This window comes from Centropristis striata, chromosome 9, assembly GCF_030273125.1.
Source record: "Centropristis striata isolate RG_2023a ecotype Rhode Island chromosome 9, C.striata_1.0, whole genome shotgun sequence".
Taxonomy (NCBI): Eukaryota; Metazoa; Chordata; class Actinopteri; order Perciformes; family Serranidae; genus Centropristis; species Centropristis striata.
In genome coordinates, this window is record NC_081525.1 from 10,503,087 (window position 1) to 10,521,708 (window position 18,622).

Consider the following 18,622-nt stretch of genomic DNA (forward strand, 5'->3'; position numbering starts at 1 on the left):
TAAACTGCGATTTCGTAAAAACTGTTCTAGCAATCAAAATGCCAATTTAGCTCAATAAAGTCCCAAGTCTCGTGACCCGTTTAAATGTTTTATCATTTTTCTACGTTAAAGTATAGGGAATTGGCACAACCCCAAAGTGAGCTCCTTTCACTTCAGTTTCACATTATTTTGAACTGGAAATTTTATTGCTGTTTTTGTGTATTTTTTTGTGTGGTGAATAACTGCAAAAGGATTATAGCCCCCCACTCCCGATCATTTTGCACATTTTCATGTATCTTTTGGCCAAAAGTAAGTTCATCAAAAATCTGGTGGAAGATGAAGAATAAGTATGGTGAAGAATAAACAAAGTGCCTTGTACCTACGAACTAAAATGATATGAGCGTCCACACTGATGAACAATAATGATGTTTGTATAGTCAGTTGATTAATTTAACTTAATTTTTTTAAGTTTGAACAGCAAACTGTGAATTCAGATTTTGAGTGCTTTTATAGTTCATTTTTCAATAGTTGAAAATGACTCCAGTGATCTTGTTGATGTAAGATCATAATGTAAAATTATAAAAGAGAAAAAAAGTAGATTTTAAATTTTTAATAGTTACAGTAAAAACATATTGCAATTTGTTTGTAATTGCTGCTTTTGCTTTACAATAATGAATTCACAAATATGCACTTGCTATTTTAATTATGAAATAAAACATTGTCAATGCATTATATGGTCTTTGCATTATAAGTCAACCCTTGCTACAGGTAATATATCTGTACACATGCACTGTTTTTCAAGACAATCAACAGACTGCAGTGAGCTTAACCAAGGAGAAGTAGAAATAATGTGGCCCATAAGCACAATGTAGTAAGATGAATATCTGTTTTATGACACATCACTGACATCACTTTACTTCCTGTCCAGAATACAGTAGCGTTAGCTTAGCCTGCAATGATCACATTACACCTTTTTATCCTTAAGTTAGTTATACATAGCATAAAGCATTTACCGGCTGTTTAATATAATGTTTTTGGTTTTGTTTTGGTTTTTTTTTAGCATTTTTGATCATTTTTATAGTCACCTCAGTGTCTCTGTTACTGTGTGTTTTCACTTCATCGAAGTTTATTTAAAAATTTAAACAGACATTTAAAAATGTCTTGTTCAGCGTTCGGTTGGACTAAAAGACACACCAAGGAGTTGACTATTCAATTTCTTTCATGAAAGATGGAGAAATCACACAAAAAAACACAAAATTACCCAAAAAGGTTTTTTTTAAACTTACTAAAAAAGACCAAAAAAAGTCACAACATGACCAAAAAAGAGTCATACAATAAATAATAAGACACAAAATCACAAAAAAAGAGAAACAAAGTTGCTAAAAAAAATTACCCAAAAAAGTCATAAAAAGCAACAAAAGACATAACATGACTAAAAAAGCCATTCAAGAAGGACCAAAAATGACAACCAAAAAAAAAGTCATAAAAGTGACGAAAAAAAAAGAAAAATTACAAAAATGTCAATTAGCCTAGTTGGCTGCTAAAACAAAGAAAAGTATGGTCAGGTTTATAATAAGACAATGAGGAGATTATCAAAATGATCCAATAGACTGTTAAAAACAAAGTGTAAATATTATGCACAATATGTACACAGTTGAATGTGAAAAGTAAAGAAAGTAACTAAGTAAGGCTAATGTGCTAGCATGCTAGCTAGCTAACGCTGTAAGTTTCGACTCCGTGATCGTAACAGAATATTCACTTTCAACACAACTTTTTATTTAGTAAGGCCACCGCAAGAAAAAACAGCATTATTATGTTTTATTTTCCTGGGAAACTAGCAAGGTGGTTTTGTGCTAGGCTAGCTGACTGGCTAACCTAAGTATTATCAAGACAGATTGGACGAATCGTAAATGCTGTATGTGAAAAAGTTATCTGTGAAAAGTAAAGTAACTACAGGTGCAACTCAATGCATTGGAATATGAAGTCCATTTCCACTAGTTCAAGTCAAACAGCCCCAACCAAGTATTGAGTAATATAGACAGACACACTTTTTAGAGGCCAACATTTCTATATTAAAGATACTTTTTAAAATTGGAGACATTGAATTTTAGGTCTTTATTAAATGTAAGGGATAATCATTATAATGAGAAGAAATTGAATTTATTTAATTGCTGACATAAATAAACGTTTCTACGATATTCTAATTTATTGAGATGCACCTTTATTAGTAACAATAAAATATAAAATGCTGTCATGTGATCACTGTAGGCTAAGCTAATATTATTGAATACTAGACAAGTAAAGTGACGTGCACAGACGTCACACTACATTCTGCAAGTGGTCAATTTAATGCGAAATAAATGTACAGTGTTTAATAATATGATCCAAAGGTCTGGTGAAAACAATAGTGCTTAAATTCAGACTTTAACTTAAGAACTCTGAGTCCATTTTAAGTAGAATCGTTAGCTGGCAGGAAAGTGAAGCTGGTATGTTTGAGGACGTGTCTCGCTGAGTTTCAGGGTCATGGTTTGTACGTGCCGTGGAGGGTCAGAGGGATCATGGTGTCCACCTCGGCCCTGGCCAGCTCCGTCAGCTTCACGGCGTCCAGCACCAGCAGGAAGCCGTGAGGTCTCTCTGCAGCCGGCTTCACCACGATGCTCAGCAGCACGCCTGCAACACGGAGACGGCGGGGTAAATACAGGCTGTTTCATACTAACAAGCTACATTATGGTTCCAATCTCCTTCAAGACAATATAATGTTAATGTGTAAATAATGGTCCCATTTAGAAGAGAATAGATGATAAAGCAGGTTTTGGTTTTGGCAGTGGCTACCTTTGATTGACAGGTAGCTAACAAAGTGTATTTGAACATTTTTTTTCAACTGTTCAATCTTTCCATAAAAGATGTGAAAATTACAAAAAAGACACAAAATGACCAAAAAAGTCATAAAAGAGCAACAAAAGACATAAAATGACTAAAGAGACAATCAAAAAGACAAAAAAATGACCAGGAAAAAGTCATTAAAGAGAAACAAAACACATAAAGACCAAAAAAGACACACAAAAAAGAAACAAGATACAAAAAAAGACAAAATCACCAAAAAAAGCTCATAAAAGTAACATACGTTTTGTTTTAGCGTTACAGTTTTGTCTCTCCCGGTTTAAAAAAACAACAATGGCCACAGCTGTCACGCTGAATTTGATGCTTCAATTGTGAATATAAAAGCGATCTTGGCGCAAATTTAGGCAGTTTTTTTATTCAAACAAGTTATTAATTCTGTGTAAACAGTTTTGTGGGATTTCTTTCGTAATCGTAGTATGAAACAAATAAGTGATTGCACCGTACTTCCGTCGAAATATTACACTATGCAAACCATGGATGTATGCAGAGAGGAGAAAGATTCAGATTTTAAGTGTTTCATTGGTTCATCAAATCTATTTTAAAGTGACTCCAGCGGATTTTTTGTTCCCATTATGTAGTTAGATAAAAGTTGAAATGACTTTTTTTACATTACATTACATTACATGTCATTTAGCAGACGCTTTTGTCCAAAGCGACTTACAATAAGTGAGTTTGTGAGTGAGTGTGAGTGAGTGTGTTTTTCTCAAAGTGCATTATTACATTGTTTCCCTATTACCCCTATGTTGTTATTACAAACTCATGTGTCACTGCTGCAGGAAACTTGGAACCAGAAGGAGTCATGGCGAAGAGGAAAAATCTATCCAAAGTGTGGTTTTGTTTCAAGAAGAAAGATGACAAGAGTGCAGCTTGTAATGTCTGCTAAATGACGTGTGTGTGTCTGTGTGTGTGTGTGTGTGTGTGTGTGTGTGTGTGTGTGTGTGTGTGTGTGTGTGTGGTACCATCGTCCTCCTCAGTGGCTCCAGGTGTCGGGACAAACAGCGGCTCTGAAGGGTAAGACTCCTCCTCCTGCCACACCCACGTCTCTTTGGTCTGCACGTCCAGCTTCACTATCTACAACCAACAGTTTACACCATCAACAACAACAACAACAACAACAACAACATCAGAGACACTCTGTTTGACTGTCAGCTGGAGAGACGAGCACCAGCGCTTTCTTTATGTGTGTTAGTGTGTTTTAGTCTGTGTGTGTGTGTCCTCACCCTGTCAGGGATAAAGTGGTTGAGTCCCAGTCCGTAGGCAAAGGAGTACTTCTTCCCACGACATCGAGAGTAGTTAATCTGTGGAAACTCGAAGGCTGAGAGAGAAAAAGGTATTATATGAAAAGACAGATCGTTGGAATGAATCACTGTTGTGAAAGAAAACTTGTTATGGGAGAAAAAAAGCCAAAAACATCAAAATTGACTGGACAATGATACCTATGTTTTTGTTTGTAGTGTCTGTACTTCTATAAAGTATAAATTCATATTCACATTGTTTATGTGTGGGGCTGAACAAACATTTGTTTTTCAGGTTTTTCTTGTTGTTGTTTTTTACCTGTTTATCTATATTTAATTCCTGTTTGTTGATTTGTCTTTAAATGTGCTTTTATGTAAAGCACTCTGAGTTATCTTATTGTGGAATTGTGCATTGTAAATACCATTTTTTTCTCTGTGTGTGTGTGTGTGTGTGTGTGTGTGTGTGTGTGTGTGTGTGTGTGTGTGTGTGTGTGTGTGTGTGTGTGTGTATGTGTATGTGTGTGTGTATGTGTGTGTGTGTTTTACCCTGTCTGGGTCCAGAAAAGAGGACTTCAGGTTCGAGCCAGATGGTGCCGTCACTGTGAAGAACAGCTGATGCTGTCGTGTAGGGCAGAGACACCAGATTTTTTCCCTGCTCCTCCTGAGAACACAAACACACACACACACACACACACACACACTCTTGATTTCACTAATGTCCTACATTATATAAAACAGCCTGGAATAAGTCAGTCTTCAAATGCCCTAAAAAACTGAGGTAAGTCTCATCAAAGTGATGCAAACGCTGAAGTCTGCACTCTCTCAAACATCCAGCAGGGGGCACCAACGTTCGGTAATATTTATCTCAATGCAAAATGAGACAACTTCTCACCTGATTTATTACCTCAAAAAGAATTTCTGTGGCAACATTGTGGTCTCAATCACTCATTTCAATTCTTCTTCAAGAGAATATGATGTAAATTGTGTAAATAATGGTCTTATTTAGAAGAGAATAGATGATAAAGCAGGGTATGGCTACCTTTGATTGACAGGTGGCTAACAGCGAGCTGTCAGAATAATTTGTATCCATGATCTTGACTGTTCAATTTTTCCAGTAAAAGGTGTGTAAATTACAAAAAATGACATGACATTTTTGCAAAGTGAGGACATTTGGGCCAGTCCTCTTCTTTAAAGGCTTTTTTGAGATTTCACACTTTATTTTAGGGTTAAAGGTTACAGTTAGGTTCATGTTAGGGTTATCATAAGGGGCTAGGGAACAAGGTTATTATAGTTAACGAAAAGACTAACTAAAATTATAGTGAAAATGTCCTTCGTTTTCGTCTTTGTCAACTTATTTCATACATAATGAAGATGGATAACACAAAGGAAATAAAGGCAAAATTTACTGTGACCTCTTTTAATCTCCCACCCAACAAATACCCCATTGCAAAAAACTAAAACTAATAAAAACTAAAACTAGCAAACTCACTCTAAAAACGAATTCAAACTAACTGAATTTGAAAACAAAACTTCACAACGAAATTAAAACTAAAACCAATGAAAAATCCACTATTTCAATGAGGGCCCTCACAAAGATAGAAGTACAAGAATGTGTGTGTGTGTGTGTGTGTGTGTGTGTGTGTGTGTGTGTGTACTCACCCCGTGTATATCCAGCGGCAGCACGTACCGTCTGACCTCGGGCTGAGGAGCTCTCATCGCCGCTCTCTTCACTTCGTCCCACTCCTGCTTTATGTTGGCCATGTACAGGTAGTTAAACACAAAGTCATGACTGCAGACAGACAGAGAGGAGTCGGGATGATTACACTGTTCATTAAACACACACACACACACACACACACACGGGGTCCCGCTCACCCCTTCCACGTGCACAGGTCGACCACGATGAAGCCCTGCTCCTCGTACGCGTTGATGTGGTGAAACAGGTTGAACGCTGACGTTCTGAACTTGTGGCTGCTCAGATAATCTCCTGAGTCCTTCGTGGCCAGGTGGAACCACGTCTGCAACACACACACACACACACACACACACACACACACACACGTCATGTCATATGTAACACCAGACAGAAAAACATCTCAGTTTCATGGTATTTCCCAAAATGTGGAACTGTTCCTTTAAGACTAATCTGTCAGTCGATGAGGACGGTTTCCTGCAATATTTGTATATATTCTTCTTGTAGGAGTTTATAGACATTTATAGTAATGATAGTATAATGCTAATAATAATAAGGTTGGAAAAAGAAAGAAATTGTGTAATGATGTACATACATGTATACACTTTCATACACAAATGCATACCTGCATATATACATATACATAAATAATAGGGAAGAAAAATAAATATAATAAATACACAAATACATATATAAATGCAAAAACAAGGAAGACAACTTAATTAAAAATGAACAATGTAAATAGATATATATATTATAGTATATTTTATGAAATTTAGTAGCTGGTAACTGTAACTGTAAATGGCCTGCAGCCTGGAGTCGAAACAGCTGCATCTCTTTGTGGTGGTTCTGTGTCTCTTTGTGGTTGTTTTGAGTCTCTGTGATTGTTTTGAGTCTCTTTGTGGTGGTATTGTGTCTTTAAGGTAATTATGTGTCTCTTTGTGGTTGTTTTGAGTCTTTTTTTGCTTGTTATGAGTCTCTTTGTGGTTGTTTTGTGTCTCTTTGTGGTTGGTTTGCTCCATTTTGTGATTGGTGATTGGCTTCTCTCTCTTGGTGCTTATTGTCTCTTTTTGTTGGTTTTGTGGTTGTTTTACTGTCTCGTTGTGGTTTTGGTGATTGAATATTACTCTTTGTGGTCGTTCAGTTTCTCTTTTTGGTTGCTCTGTGTCTTCTTGTGGTTGTTTTGTGTCTATTTCAGATAGTTTTGTTTATCTTTGTGGTTGTTTTGAGTCTCTGTGGTTGTTTTGTGTCTATTTCAGATAGTTTTGTTTATCTTTGTGGTTGTTTTGCTCCTTTGTGTGATTGGTTTACCTTCTCTGTAGTTGCTTTTGTCTCATTTAGTTCAGTTTTCGTTAGTGTTTCCCCTTGTGGTATTTTGTGTCTATTCCTCAATGTTGTGCTTATATTGTGATTTCTTTCCTCCTCTCTGTAGTTGCTTTAGTCTCTTTTAGTTCACAGTGTGTCTCTTTGTGGTTATTTTGTGTCTCTATTTTTTCTTTCCCTTTTTGGCCATTTAGTGACCCCTTGTGGTCATTTTGTGTCTATTTCTCAGTGTTATGCTTCTGTTTGTGATTGGTTTTCTTCTCCCTTTAGTTTTTGTCTATTTTAGAGACTTCACTTTGTGTTTCTTTGTGGTTGTTTCCCGGTTTTTCCTTGTTCACGTTGGGTTTCTGTGGTTGTTTTAGTGTGTCTTTGTGGTCATTTGGTGTCTCTGTGTGGGCGTTCTGTTTCTATTTCCGGTAGTTTTGTGTCTCTTTGTGGTTGTTCAGTTTCTCTCTGGTTGCTCTGTGTCTTCTTGTGGTTGTTTTGTGTTTATTTGTGATTCTTATGCTTATTTTGTGATTCTCTCTGTATTTGCTTTTGTCTCGTTTAGTTCAGTTTTAGTTAGTGTATCTCTTTTTGGTAGTTGTTGATCTTTTTTTGCTCATTTTGTGTCTATTTCTCAATGTTATGCTTCTGTTTGTGATTGATTTGCTCCTCTATGTACTTGCTTTTGTCTCTTTTAGTTCACTTTGTGTATCTTTGTAGTTGTTTTCTGGTTCTTCTTGTTCATGTTGGGTTTCTGTGATTGTTTTCGTGTCTCTTTGTGGGTGTTCTATGTCTCCTCTTGTGTGATTTTGTAGTTGTTTTGTGTCTCTTTGTCTTAATTTCTTTCTCTTTTTGGCCTCCTAGTGGTTTTGGTAATTGAATGTGTCTCTTCGTGTTGTTTTTGTGTCTCTTTGTGTTGGTTTGGTGTCTCTCTGGGTGTTCTGTGTCTCTTCTTGTGTCTTTTTGTGACTGTTATGCATCTCTCTGTAGTTGTTTCTGTCTCTTTGTGGTCATTTTGCTTCTCTTTGTGCAGAGCTTTTTATCTCTTATCTCAAACTAACAGCCAGACCCCAGACCCCCCCTCTGTTACCCCCATGCTCTCGTTGGATTCAAACGCGTCCATGTACGTGGCTCCTCTGAAGCTCCACGCTGCCATGAACTTGAGCAGGTTGATCTTCACCGGCTGCTCCACAAACACAAAATAGTTGTCTGTCATACCGAAACTACAGACGAACAGACAGACGGAGAGAGAGACAGATACAAATCCTCAGCTTAAACTCTAGTGAATTCATGGTGATAAACAGAAGAAGTAGCTCAGTACCTGTGTACGTAGGAGGGTTTTAACCTCTCACTGCTGGGTAGCTGAACAACAACCTGGGACTTCTCCAGAGGATCTGAGTCGTCTGGAGAAGTGACAGTGTGTGAATGTGATTTAGTCCAGTTTATAAAGACACAAACATGAAATATTACTCTCTAATATTCCGTCTAAATCTGGAACAAAACTCACCTTTCTGAGCCGGTGGGATCTTGACGATGTTATAAGCCAGACTCATGTTCTTGCCAAAGCAGTTTCCGATGTTATAGACCGTACCATCTGCGTCAGTGTGGGGGTGGGCAGTCAACCCGTTCACTGAAAGGTACTTGCACAGGTCCACCTGATATAAACACAGCGTCAACACTCGTCTACCAACTGAAATGGTAATAATTTAATCAAGTTAAAGAGACAACAACGAGAAGTTTCAGGAGGGTTTTTTTGCGCTTTTTTACATTTTCTCACTGTGTCCTTGTATTTCACTGCAATATATAAAATCTCTATGAATCTATAAGTGCTGCAGCTCTATGGATTCAGCACAATCATGGCTAGAAGTGGGAACAACTCAAACATGTCTTTGTGCAGAATAACACAATTAGAATGACAGAAATCATAAAGAAAGATAAAAACAAGTTGAATTTCTATGATAATTTTTTAAAAATTGGAATAAAATATAATTTATATAAAAACACTTTTCCAAGTGTCACAAATGTCACAAAGACGTAAAAGACCAAAAAAAAAGATGTAAAATGACAAAAAAGACAGAAAATGACCAAAAAAGACGTAAAAGACCAAAAAATATGTAAAATGACAAAAAGACGTAAAATAACCAAAAAAGATGCAAATGACCAAAAAAAGACGTAAAATGACAAAAACAAGACGAAGGATTACAAAAAGATGTAAAAAGACCAAAAAAGTTGTCTCCATATATTAAAGTATTGTCATGTTTCGAGCCTCTCCTGTCCTCTCCTCTCTGCTCTGTGTAAAAAGCCTCTCCTGTCCTCTCCTCTCTGGTCTGTGTAAACAGATTTTCAGTGAATATTTGTCATGTGACCGTTGGTCCCAGCAGAATCAATCATGTCTTCACAGTGTCTCTGAGGAGCAGAATTTAATGTTTTAACAGGATCTGGTTAGTGCAAACGCTTTATTTTAAATGACACATGTAGAATAAAGACATTCTGACACAAATATCAACATTTTAGGCTAATTTTGGTCACTTTTTTAACGGAAACTTTCATAACCTAACGATGCTTCTCCTCTTTTCATCTTGTTGTGTTCAGGACATTTCTAGGCATCGCAAAATCAACATTTAGCGAGACAAAAGGAGGGCCGAGCTTGAATGTAAGCAACAAATCCTTCACATGTATGCCTGAAAAAAATGCTGCATTCTTCATCAGTGTAATGCAAACCAATCAGCTCTCACCTTCTTTAAAGTCTGCAGCGAATCAGGATCCACTTTTGTGATGAAATTGGTCTCTGTGACGGCGTAGAAGTCTTCACCGACCGGATAGATGTTCACCAGGCAGTTATCAGTCACCTCGATGCCTCTGAAGTAAGTGAAGAATCTACACAGGAAGAAGGAAATGTTATGATCAGTTGATATGAAAGCACTATGCTTTATTACAGTTTTTCACAACCGCTATGACCCGTTGTTCAATACTTTTACCGCTTTTTCAAAACTCTTCACACAGTTACCACAACATCAGCCTGTGTGGACGATACAATTAACACAATTCTTCTTCTTTTGACACAAAATACACACATTTTACACATTTAAAATTAGTTTTAACTCCTTTTACACACAAGCTCAATCAAGACCAAAACAGTAGATGTTAACTGGTGAATTTTCAATTGCTTTCACACAGTTTGTCAAAACAGAAAACCTCATGTTCAAAACTAATGGATTGAAGATTACATTGATCACAGCTTTTGCTCCTTTTTCTTTTTGTGTATTTGACAATACAGTAATGAATGACAGCTGATTTTTTTTTACCTCTTTACTCTACTGTAAGTCATTTTAATTTGCAATACAATAAAGTGTTTACTGCAAATCCTGTCATTCACTATCTTCTTCTTTCATACGTAAACATTCTGCAAAGCTGCTCTGACACGGCTCGTTCACTTTCTGTACTGAGTGTTGTACAAAAGAAAGGAACAAAATTCATGCCCAACAAATGAAAAATGAAGAACATCATCACAAACATTATCTGGAGTCTTGGGCTATTTTGTCTATTTTTTAATCACTTTCATGTCTTTGTAAGTCTTTTTTTTGTGTCATTTTGTGTCTTTTTTTAGTCCTTTAGTCCAACATCAAATGTGATTTTGAATCTTTTTTTTCCTTTCAAAACACTATCATGCTCAATAAAGAATTGTAAATGTTGCAAATGTGAACAAAGGTTGCAAATCTAACATATACTGTAAGAGGGTTCCATCCAGTTCTATCATTTTATACTAAATATATTTGAGCTTGTCTCCAGTTTTACTTGGTATATCATCATCAAACTGAAACTGGCCTCATGGAGTTTACAGCCAGAACTTTAGAGGTAAATTTACAGAAGGGCTCCACACTGCTTTGTTTTCTAGTCTGGATGTCATGAAGAAGTCATGATTTGGTGCTTTTGGAGACTCCACAGGGTTAATTTAAATGTGTGATCAATACAATAATCTGTTGATTGTAAAAGAAAAAGGAAAAAAAGTAGATAAGAAACATGCAAAGTGATTGAGTTTGTGTTCTTCCATCAGTTGTCAGTGTTTTTTATGACACTGTGCTGTGACTGACTAAATGTTTCTGTTGGAAGACAACGTGTGTCAGTGTTTTGGTAGATTTGGTCAACTGTGTTAGTGTATTATTGTATTTTGGAAGTGTGTGTCTGTGTTTAGTTACACTGCGTGATTTTGACCATGAAATTAACTGTTTGGGGAATTGAGTGTATCAGGTGTGATGTGCGTTAACAGTTTTGAAAAAGTTTTTAAGGTTCTGGCAAACGGGTCATAGCGGTTGTGAAAAACTGTAAGGTTTCATATTAGTTATAATAAAAAAATATAAAAATATGTTTAAGGCCAACTTTGGATCCTATTTTAGCATAATTTTATGACCTTTTTTTAATGACAAAATTGGTCCAAAGAGCTTTTCGAAAAACAGAACGATTTTTCTTTCGTCTTGTTCTGAAATCTGATCCGCTCACCAGAACAATCTGCAGAGATAAATAGCTCTGTAAGTAGGAGGAGAATTGTGTGTTTTTGTAATTGGGGAGGTCAACTTTTCATTAGATATATTAAAAAACTAAGAAAAAGAGCAATTAATCACTTTTGAGGAGCTGGAAGGAATAAATTGTTTGGCATTTCTGCTTTAAAAATGGCACCAGTTATAAAAAAAAAAAAGTTGCTTATCAATTTTCAGTGGATTGTTTAAATGATTAATTGACTTAATTGTTTAATTTTTAATGAAGCTGACCTTAAATTTAAGGTTCTATAGGTGTAAATGTTGAGGATAAATGGTTATAAACAATGTTACCAACTAAAATCTATGTGGTTTTAATGACTTTTGAAAGACTTTTTGAATTTATATTTAGTTTTGTCTGAAATTTAAGGGCAAGCTAAGAGTCTTGTGGTTCCAGTTCCAGAGTAATTTTGAGCTTTTTCTCTAATTCTCATTGAGAAAGCAAATTATGTTCTTTCAGAATATGCTGCATTCTGTATTTCTCTGACACACATTAAGCACAATACAGACAGACATTATTTTAGTTGGTGGGTTACCTGGAGAAGATGTTTTTGCAGGGATCTGGGTAGGCTGCTGTTCCAAACTCAGTGATGACGATTCTGTTCTCAGTCATGGCACGAACATACGCATCCGTCCTGATGAACCTGAGTAGAGAGATCACACACGTCAGCCTCCCCCAAACTTACTTTTTCTTTAAAAGATTGCCAAACTGTAAAAACAGGTATCATTAACAGAATTTTAACTTTCCGACAGTCCTTGAACAAATATTCCCGTTATAAAAAATAATCAAAACTTGTGTTAAAATGTTGAAATTAGTGTCAGAATCTCTTTATTCTACATGTGCCATTTAAAATAAAGTGTTTGCACTAACCAGATCCTGTTAAAAAAACATTAAATTGTGACAAATATTCACTGAAAATCTATCTACACAGAGCAGAGTGGAGAGGACAGGAGAGGAGAGGCTGTTTACACAGAGCAGAGAGGAGAGGACAGGAGAGGCTGGAAACATGACAATAATTCTGTGTTATTCTGCACAAAGACATGTTTGAGTTGTTCCCACTTCTAGCCATGACTGTGCTGATCCCATAGAGCTGCAGCACTTATAGATTTATAGAGATTTTATATATTGCAGTTAAATACAAGGACACAGAGAGGAGAATGTACAAAGAGCAAAAAAAAACCCCTGAAAAGGCTTGTTGGGTTTCAGAGGGTTATCGTCTATTAACAGTCATCAAACTGTCAGTGTAGTTTGAGTTCTTCACTGATTTAGCACAGTATCGTTTTTTTTCTACTGGAATTGTAAGAGGCATTTTTGTGGTCTGCAGCTGAGTATTGTTTTTTGTCTCCTCCCTTGCAACATTCCCAGTTTGGATAAAATTTACTGTCAGCTCTTTTCCTGAGCTGCACAAACAGAAATCAGATGTCATAACATATTTTGATATCTGGATTTGGTTCTGCATTCAAATAATCAAAAAGTGTTAACCCTCTGAACCCCAACAAGCCGTTTTAGGGCTTTGTTGTTGTTGATCTTTTTACATTTGACTCACTGTGACCTTTATATTGTCATGTTTCCAGCCTCTCCTGTCCTCTCCTCTCTGCTCTGTGTAGCGCGTTTTCTTATTGTGTTGTATTGTGGTCTTTGCAGCGTTTTCTAAATGCTGCGCTTGTGTTGTCAAATTGATGAAGATGCTTTCTCAGTTTGTTTGTGTTTGGTGTATTTGCTTGTCTTTTCCTAAGTTGCAGCGCTGTGAACTTACAAAACCGTGCAAAAAAGGTGCTTCACAGAAAGACAAAAGACAAAGATAAGAGACCAAACAAGTGTGTTTTAAGATGTGATTTCCTAAAGTATTATTCTTACTTTCTGTGGTAGGTCACCTGACCGTCCTTCAGGTCAAACTTGTGCACGAGAGCCTGTCCGTCAAACATGTGGCGGAAAGGTTCGTCTCCCACCTCGAACAGACCCGGACCCATCCGGAGGAGACTACCACCCAGCCATGAGGGTACAACACCTAAACACACACACACACACACACACACACACAAACACACACACACACACACACACACACACACACACACACACACACACACACACACAGTCATATGTAACACCAGCTGCAGACAGTTACAGATGACAGAAAAACATCTCATCTGTCAGTCGATGAGGACGGTTTCCTCCAAAACAACTCAGTCGAGACTTTCTCTTAGAAATAGAACAAGATTGTTCTTTTCATTTAGTTATTTAGTTAGTTTATTTATTTTAGGAGTTTAAAGACATTTACATTTGTTCTTCATACTCCTCCTGCAAATGTTAAAAGGTTTTATACTGAGTAACTAATGATAGTAAAACTAGAATAAACAATATGGTAAATAAAATAATAACAAGCTTGGAAAAAGAAGAAAATTGTGTAATGATGTACATACATATATACACTTTTCATACATAAATGCATACCTACATATATACATAAACATAAATAATAGGGAAGAAAAATACATGAATAGAAAAAATACACAAATAAGTACTTAAATACATAAATAATAGGGAAGAAAAATAAATAAATAAAATATATAAATTGAAAACATACTCAAATATATAAATATATGACTTATAAGGAAGAAAAATAAATAAATAAAATGAATTAATTAATTAAAAAACAAACATTATAAATAGATAGAGACATATACAGAATACTTAGAATTGCAGCTATAAAAAATATAATGAGGAACTGGTTAAAACCGACTCCACCTCCATTTAACAGCTAAAAGTTGAAAGTAAATAATATTTTAGAAATGTAAAAAATAGCTTATAGATGATCAGAAATCAAAAACATTTAAAACTATGGAATGAATGGACTAGATATGAGAATCTAATTAAATAATCCTGAGAAAATAATGTAATAAAATACAGAATAAATAGGAATATATAAATAGCTAAATAAACATAATTACTGTTCAGTTTCAGTCAATTGCTGACTATTTAAAAAAAAAAAGAAGAAAAAATAAAAATAAAAGCAAACACCATTTCTAAATCACGCCAAGCCACATTTTCTGCATTATATATTGTGTAAAAAAAAATCATAACCGCAAAAAAAAAGACACTAATAATATATCTGTTGGGCAGTAATTACAGTAAACAGCCCTAAAATGGTCCTCATTCTATTCTTATGGAGGACATATTATCAGCTTTAAAATAAAAGCAAAATTGTAAAAGATGTTTCCTACCTGTGACCTGAGCAGGTAAAGGTTCGTTCAGCTCCTCCACCGACTCAAAGATCTTCTTGTAGCTCGCAGCAGGATGCTCCAAACTGGACAGAAAAATAAAAACATTTAAGGATTCAGGGAACACATCCACAACATGACCAAGCAAGTCAGAAAAGTGGTTATAAAACTAAAAACATGAGATTTTTTAGTTCATTCCTGACTTGCAGCTGACAAAACAATCTGACCACAAGATCTGTTTGCTTTCAAAGACTCTGTTGGAGCTTTCAATTACAAAACAAGAGCTTCTTCAGCAGGTAGAGTTTGCATTGTTATCATGGGATTAAGATCAGATAAGATAAGATATTCCTTTGTTGATCCCCATTGGGAAACTCGATTAGGGTAATTGAAGTTAAAGTTATTCAATCAAAACGATTAAAGTCATTCCTTTAAGTGCTACAATTCAGTGACAAACTCCTCCTGCTGAAGAAGACCATGTGATACCACCAACTTGCAACTTTTTCTCTTTCTTACCACTTTTTTTTTAATTTCTGTCCTTTTTTTAAGATTTGTGTCATCTTTGTTGTCATATATCCATTTTTTTTCACTTTTCTGCCGCTTTTTCTGTTTATCTTGTTTTTAATTCTCCTTCCCCTCCATCTGGCTCTTCTTTCTCCTTTCCGTTCACGTTACTTTTTTAATAATCCTCTTTTACCTCGTAAGCTGCCAATTCTCCGTCCATCTGTTGTTGACGTGAAATGTTATAAAACCCTCTAAATAATAATCAGTTATGGGGAGTTATCTGAGGAGTGCAATAACTGCCACTTTCCTGCAGTTTTTTAACACATACAGTCATGGAAAAAATAATTAGACCACCATTGTTTTCTTCAATTCCTTGTTAATTTTAATGCCTGGTACAACTAAAACTACATTTGTTTGGACAAATATAATCATAACAACAAAAATAGCTGATAAGAGTTTAATTTAAGAGCTGATATCTAGACATTTTCATGGTTTTCTTGATAAAAACCAAAATCATTGTCAAGAAAACCATGGAAAATGGCTAGATATCAGCTCTTAAATTAAACTCTTATCAGTTATTTTTGTGGTTCTATGTTGTTCTGTTGTCTAAACAAAAAAATGTCCATGACTGTATATTGTCCCATTGTTTGCAAGCTTTCAATCAAGTATTTCCCTGCTGCAGAAATCACTTTTTCTGGCTTCATTTTCAGGAAAACTTTCAGCTGCACATAGTTGACTCACCATCAAAACCTGCAAACCTTCTCCTGCAAAAAAGGAAGAACTGAACTTCTTAAGTCTCATCTTATTTCTTCCCTGAGAAGCAAAACATTTAAAGCTTGTTTTTTAGGTTTAGTTGCACTCACCGGCTGGCCATGCTGCTGTATGTTCCTCACACAAAAGTAGTCTGCAGAAAGAGACGCTGGCTCGCATTTAAACCACACACACATTTCCTGTGGTGAGAGATGGAAACTGCCCTCCTCCCCCTTCTCTCAGTATCTCCACCCCTTTTACATCCTTCCCCCAATCCCACCTCCCTCCCTCTGCATCTCCCTCTCCTCCTGTTTTCCTTGCAGGCCTTTTGCTCCGTCTTTTCTTCCTCCTCCTCCTCCTCCTCCTCCTCCTCCTCCTCTGGTCTCAGAACAAGCCAGCTTTGTCTGGCCTCCTTTCAGCCGTCTGGCCGCCTCGGCTCCGAGCAGAATGTTCTCCAAGTTCTTTTATCAACCCCAGGAACACAAACAGTCCCAAACAGGCCGATGATGTGGGTCAAACTAATAAAGTCAAGTCTTAAAAAGCAGTGTGCTGGTGTTGTTGTTGGTACGTGGAGAAGGAGTCCAGTCTTAATTAGTTCCAGACAAACACTCAAACTATTTTAATTGGCTGCTCCGGAGGGGCAGAAGGAGCAGGAGGAGTTCTGTCTGTGAGTCAATGATTAACCACGTCCATTTCTTTTGATCCTTATGTCATTTTGATGGATTAAAGTTGAATGGTTGCATTAATAAAAGGAACAATAATACGTCAAAGTTCACCACATTCTGACAAAACTTACATTGGATCCGCTAATTTGTTTATTGGGGGATTTTACAATAATTAGCAGTGGTGAAAGAAATATCCAGAGACTAACTCCACACTGCAGAAACACTCCACTACAAGTAAAAGTCCTGCAGATTGTTTTATATATTCTAAATACATTATGACAGTATTATTATTATTATTATTATTATTGATGCATTTATTTAAGCAGCATTTTACTGTTGTCAAGTAGGTTAATTTTAGCTACTTAACCTTCCTCTTATGTTAGCTTTTTGTTACTACCTCTTATGTTAACGGGTTGGTTTTGACCCTTAAATAATCAATAAAATACCCTTAAAACAATTATTTACCATCCAATCTGTTTCCTACCTGTTGGTGACCTTGGTAGGCTCCCTTATACATTAAAAGATTAGCTTTAATATTGTTGGTGTGGCCCCCAGGGCCTTTTTGACGGCATACCCCTCGTTTTCAATTTTAAAAAATTGTAAAATGAACGTCAAGAGAACTATATAAAATAAAAGGTTGTTATGTTACCTGATTATTACTGAGGGGTAGTAGAAAACATCTCAAATACATGTTTTATTTTAATATTAACTATAGTAACATCTATGGTGCTACGGGTCAATTTTGACCCGTATATATTTCACTAAATATTGTTTTAGAATCTAACACAAATGTTGTCATTTTCGCCAGGGAATTTTATAATTTAGTGACATTGATTTTATTTTGTTTCAATAGAGGTTCCTGACAAAGTCAAAAAGCCTTGATGCAAAATAAGCAAAAGTTGTGTGGTACTTTTATGCATTTAAAACCTAAAATGTGTCGGTGGCGACCCTTAACAAGAGGAAGGTTAATATACTGTAGTTAAATTTAGAAAAGTCTAATCATATTAAATGTATCATGTTTTTTCATGTTAAATCTTGACCTGAAAAGTTACTAAAGCTGTCAGCTAAATGTAGAGGAGTAAAAAGTTCAATATTTTTCTGTAAAAATGTAGTGGAGTAGTATAAGATGATATATGATTGGGGTTTTTTTTTGTGATTTTTTTTTTTTTTTTTACATAGAATGCATTGTAATTCAACAGGTCCAGGGACAGACCATTAGGAAATTAAATAATACTGGTAAAAGAAATAAAACATACAAAAAAAGCTGTAATGTGCCATTATATCAATTTACAGATATTAAATTCCATTTTCATGGTTAATATTTGCAATAAAAGGTAATTTATTTCTTTTTTTAAATGGCATTTGCATTGAAAATCCCTGTAAAATAATACAGCACATTTCTAGAAAATAACTTTTTTTTAGACAGTGCAGCGTAAACCTAACCAGGGCTGTAAAGTTGTTGTTTTTGTGTAGGTGGTTACTTTCTGTGCCGGGACTCCTGCCTGCTTCAAACTGAGGGGTCGTCATCTACTGCAGGTAACACACTGGCTATGAATAAGTGTCTCACACAGTCCCACTCCAAAAAAATCCAAACTCTATATTCAACCTCTTACTGTTCAAAGACCTTTTTGGTGGTTGTAGGCAGTGGATGTTTAGGGGGAGATAGCAGGTCAGCAATAAATGCCACATAGAAGTGGTGACATCATCTGAAAGCAATGAACCTGCTCAGCAATGTGTGTCAAGTTGTTCTGGTCAAAAATATCTAATTAAAATGACTTAATTAATTAATTAATTATTTATTTATTGAAGCCTAAAGGGTCATAACATTAGTGGACG

The 18,622-nt window shown here is 35.8% G+C and overlaps 1 protein-coding gene across 2 annotated transcripts; it reads right to left on the reverse strand.

The window, feature by feature from the left end:
* Positions 1 to 720: 720 nt before the first annotated feature.
* On the reverse strand, positions 721 to 16,251 carry LOC131978260 (retinal Mueller cells isomerohydrolase-like). Of its 2 annotated transcripts, XM_059341838.1 has the most exons (13): positions 14,874 to 14,958; positions 13,507 to 13,657; positions 12,185 to 12,292; positions 9,852 to 9,993; positions 8,624 to 8,771; positions 8,438 to 8,519; positions 8,207 to 8,339; positions 5,991 to 6,133; positions 5,775 to 5,904; positions 4,662 to 4,776; positions 4,101 to 4,195; positions 3,840 to 3,951; positions 721 to 2,649 (listed from the first exon to the last, which is right to left on the reverse strand). In XM_059341838.1, exons 2-13 carry the CDS (start codon positions 13,617 to 13,619, stop codon positions 2,501 to 2,503), a joined length of 1,470 nt encoding a protein of 489 aa, XP_059197821.1. In that variant the 5' UTR covers positions 13,620 to 13,657; positions 14,874 to 14,958; the 3' UTR covers positions 721 to 2,500. The 2 variants fall into 2 exon arrangements, with proteins under 2 accessions (XP_059197821.1, XP_059197820.1); XM_059341837.1 differs by lacking the exons at positions 721 to 2,649; positions 3,840 to 3,951; positions 4,101 to 4,195; ... (1 more) ...; positions 5,775 to 5,904; positions 5,991 to 6,133 and adding an exon at positions 16,235 to 16,251 and having other exon boundaries at positions 8,044 to 8,339; positions 14,874 to 14,956.
* Between the last annotated feature and the right edge of the window lie 2,371 nt (positions 16,252 to 18,622).

Excerpts from the sequence above, each read along its gene's own strand:
- LOC131978260 (XM_059341838.1), bottom strand. The coding sequence starts at position 13,619 with ATGGGTCCGGGTCTGTTCGAGGTGGGAGACGAACCTTTCCGCCACATG. Across the intron at positions 12,293-13,506 it reads CAGGTGACCTACCACAGAAA|GTTCATCAGGACGGATGCGT; the intron begins GTAAGAATAATA and ends CTCTCTACTCAG. Across the intron at positions 4,196-4,661 it reads CTTTTCTGGACCCAGACAGG|CCTTCGAGTTTCCACAGATT; the intron begins GTAAAACACACA and ends TTTCTCTCTCAG.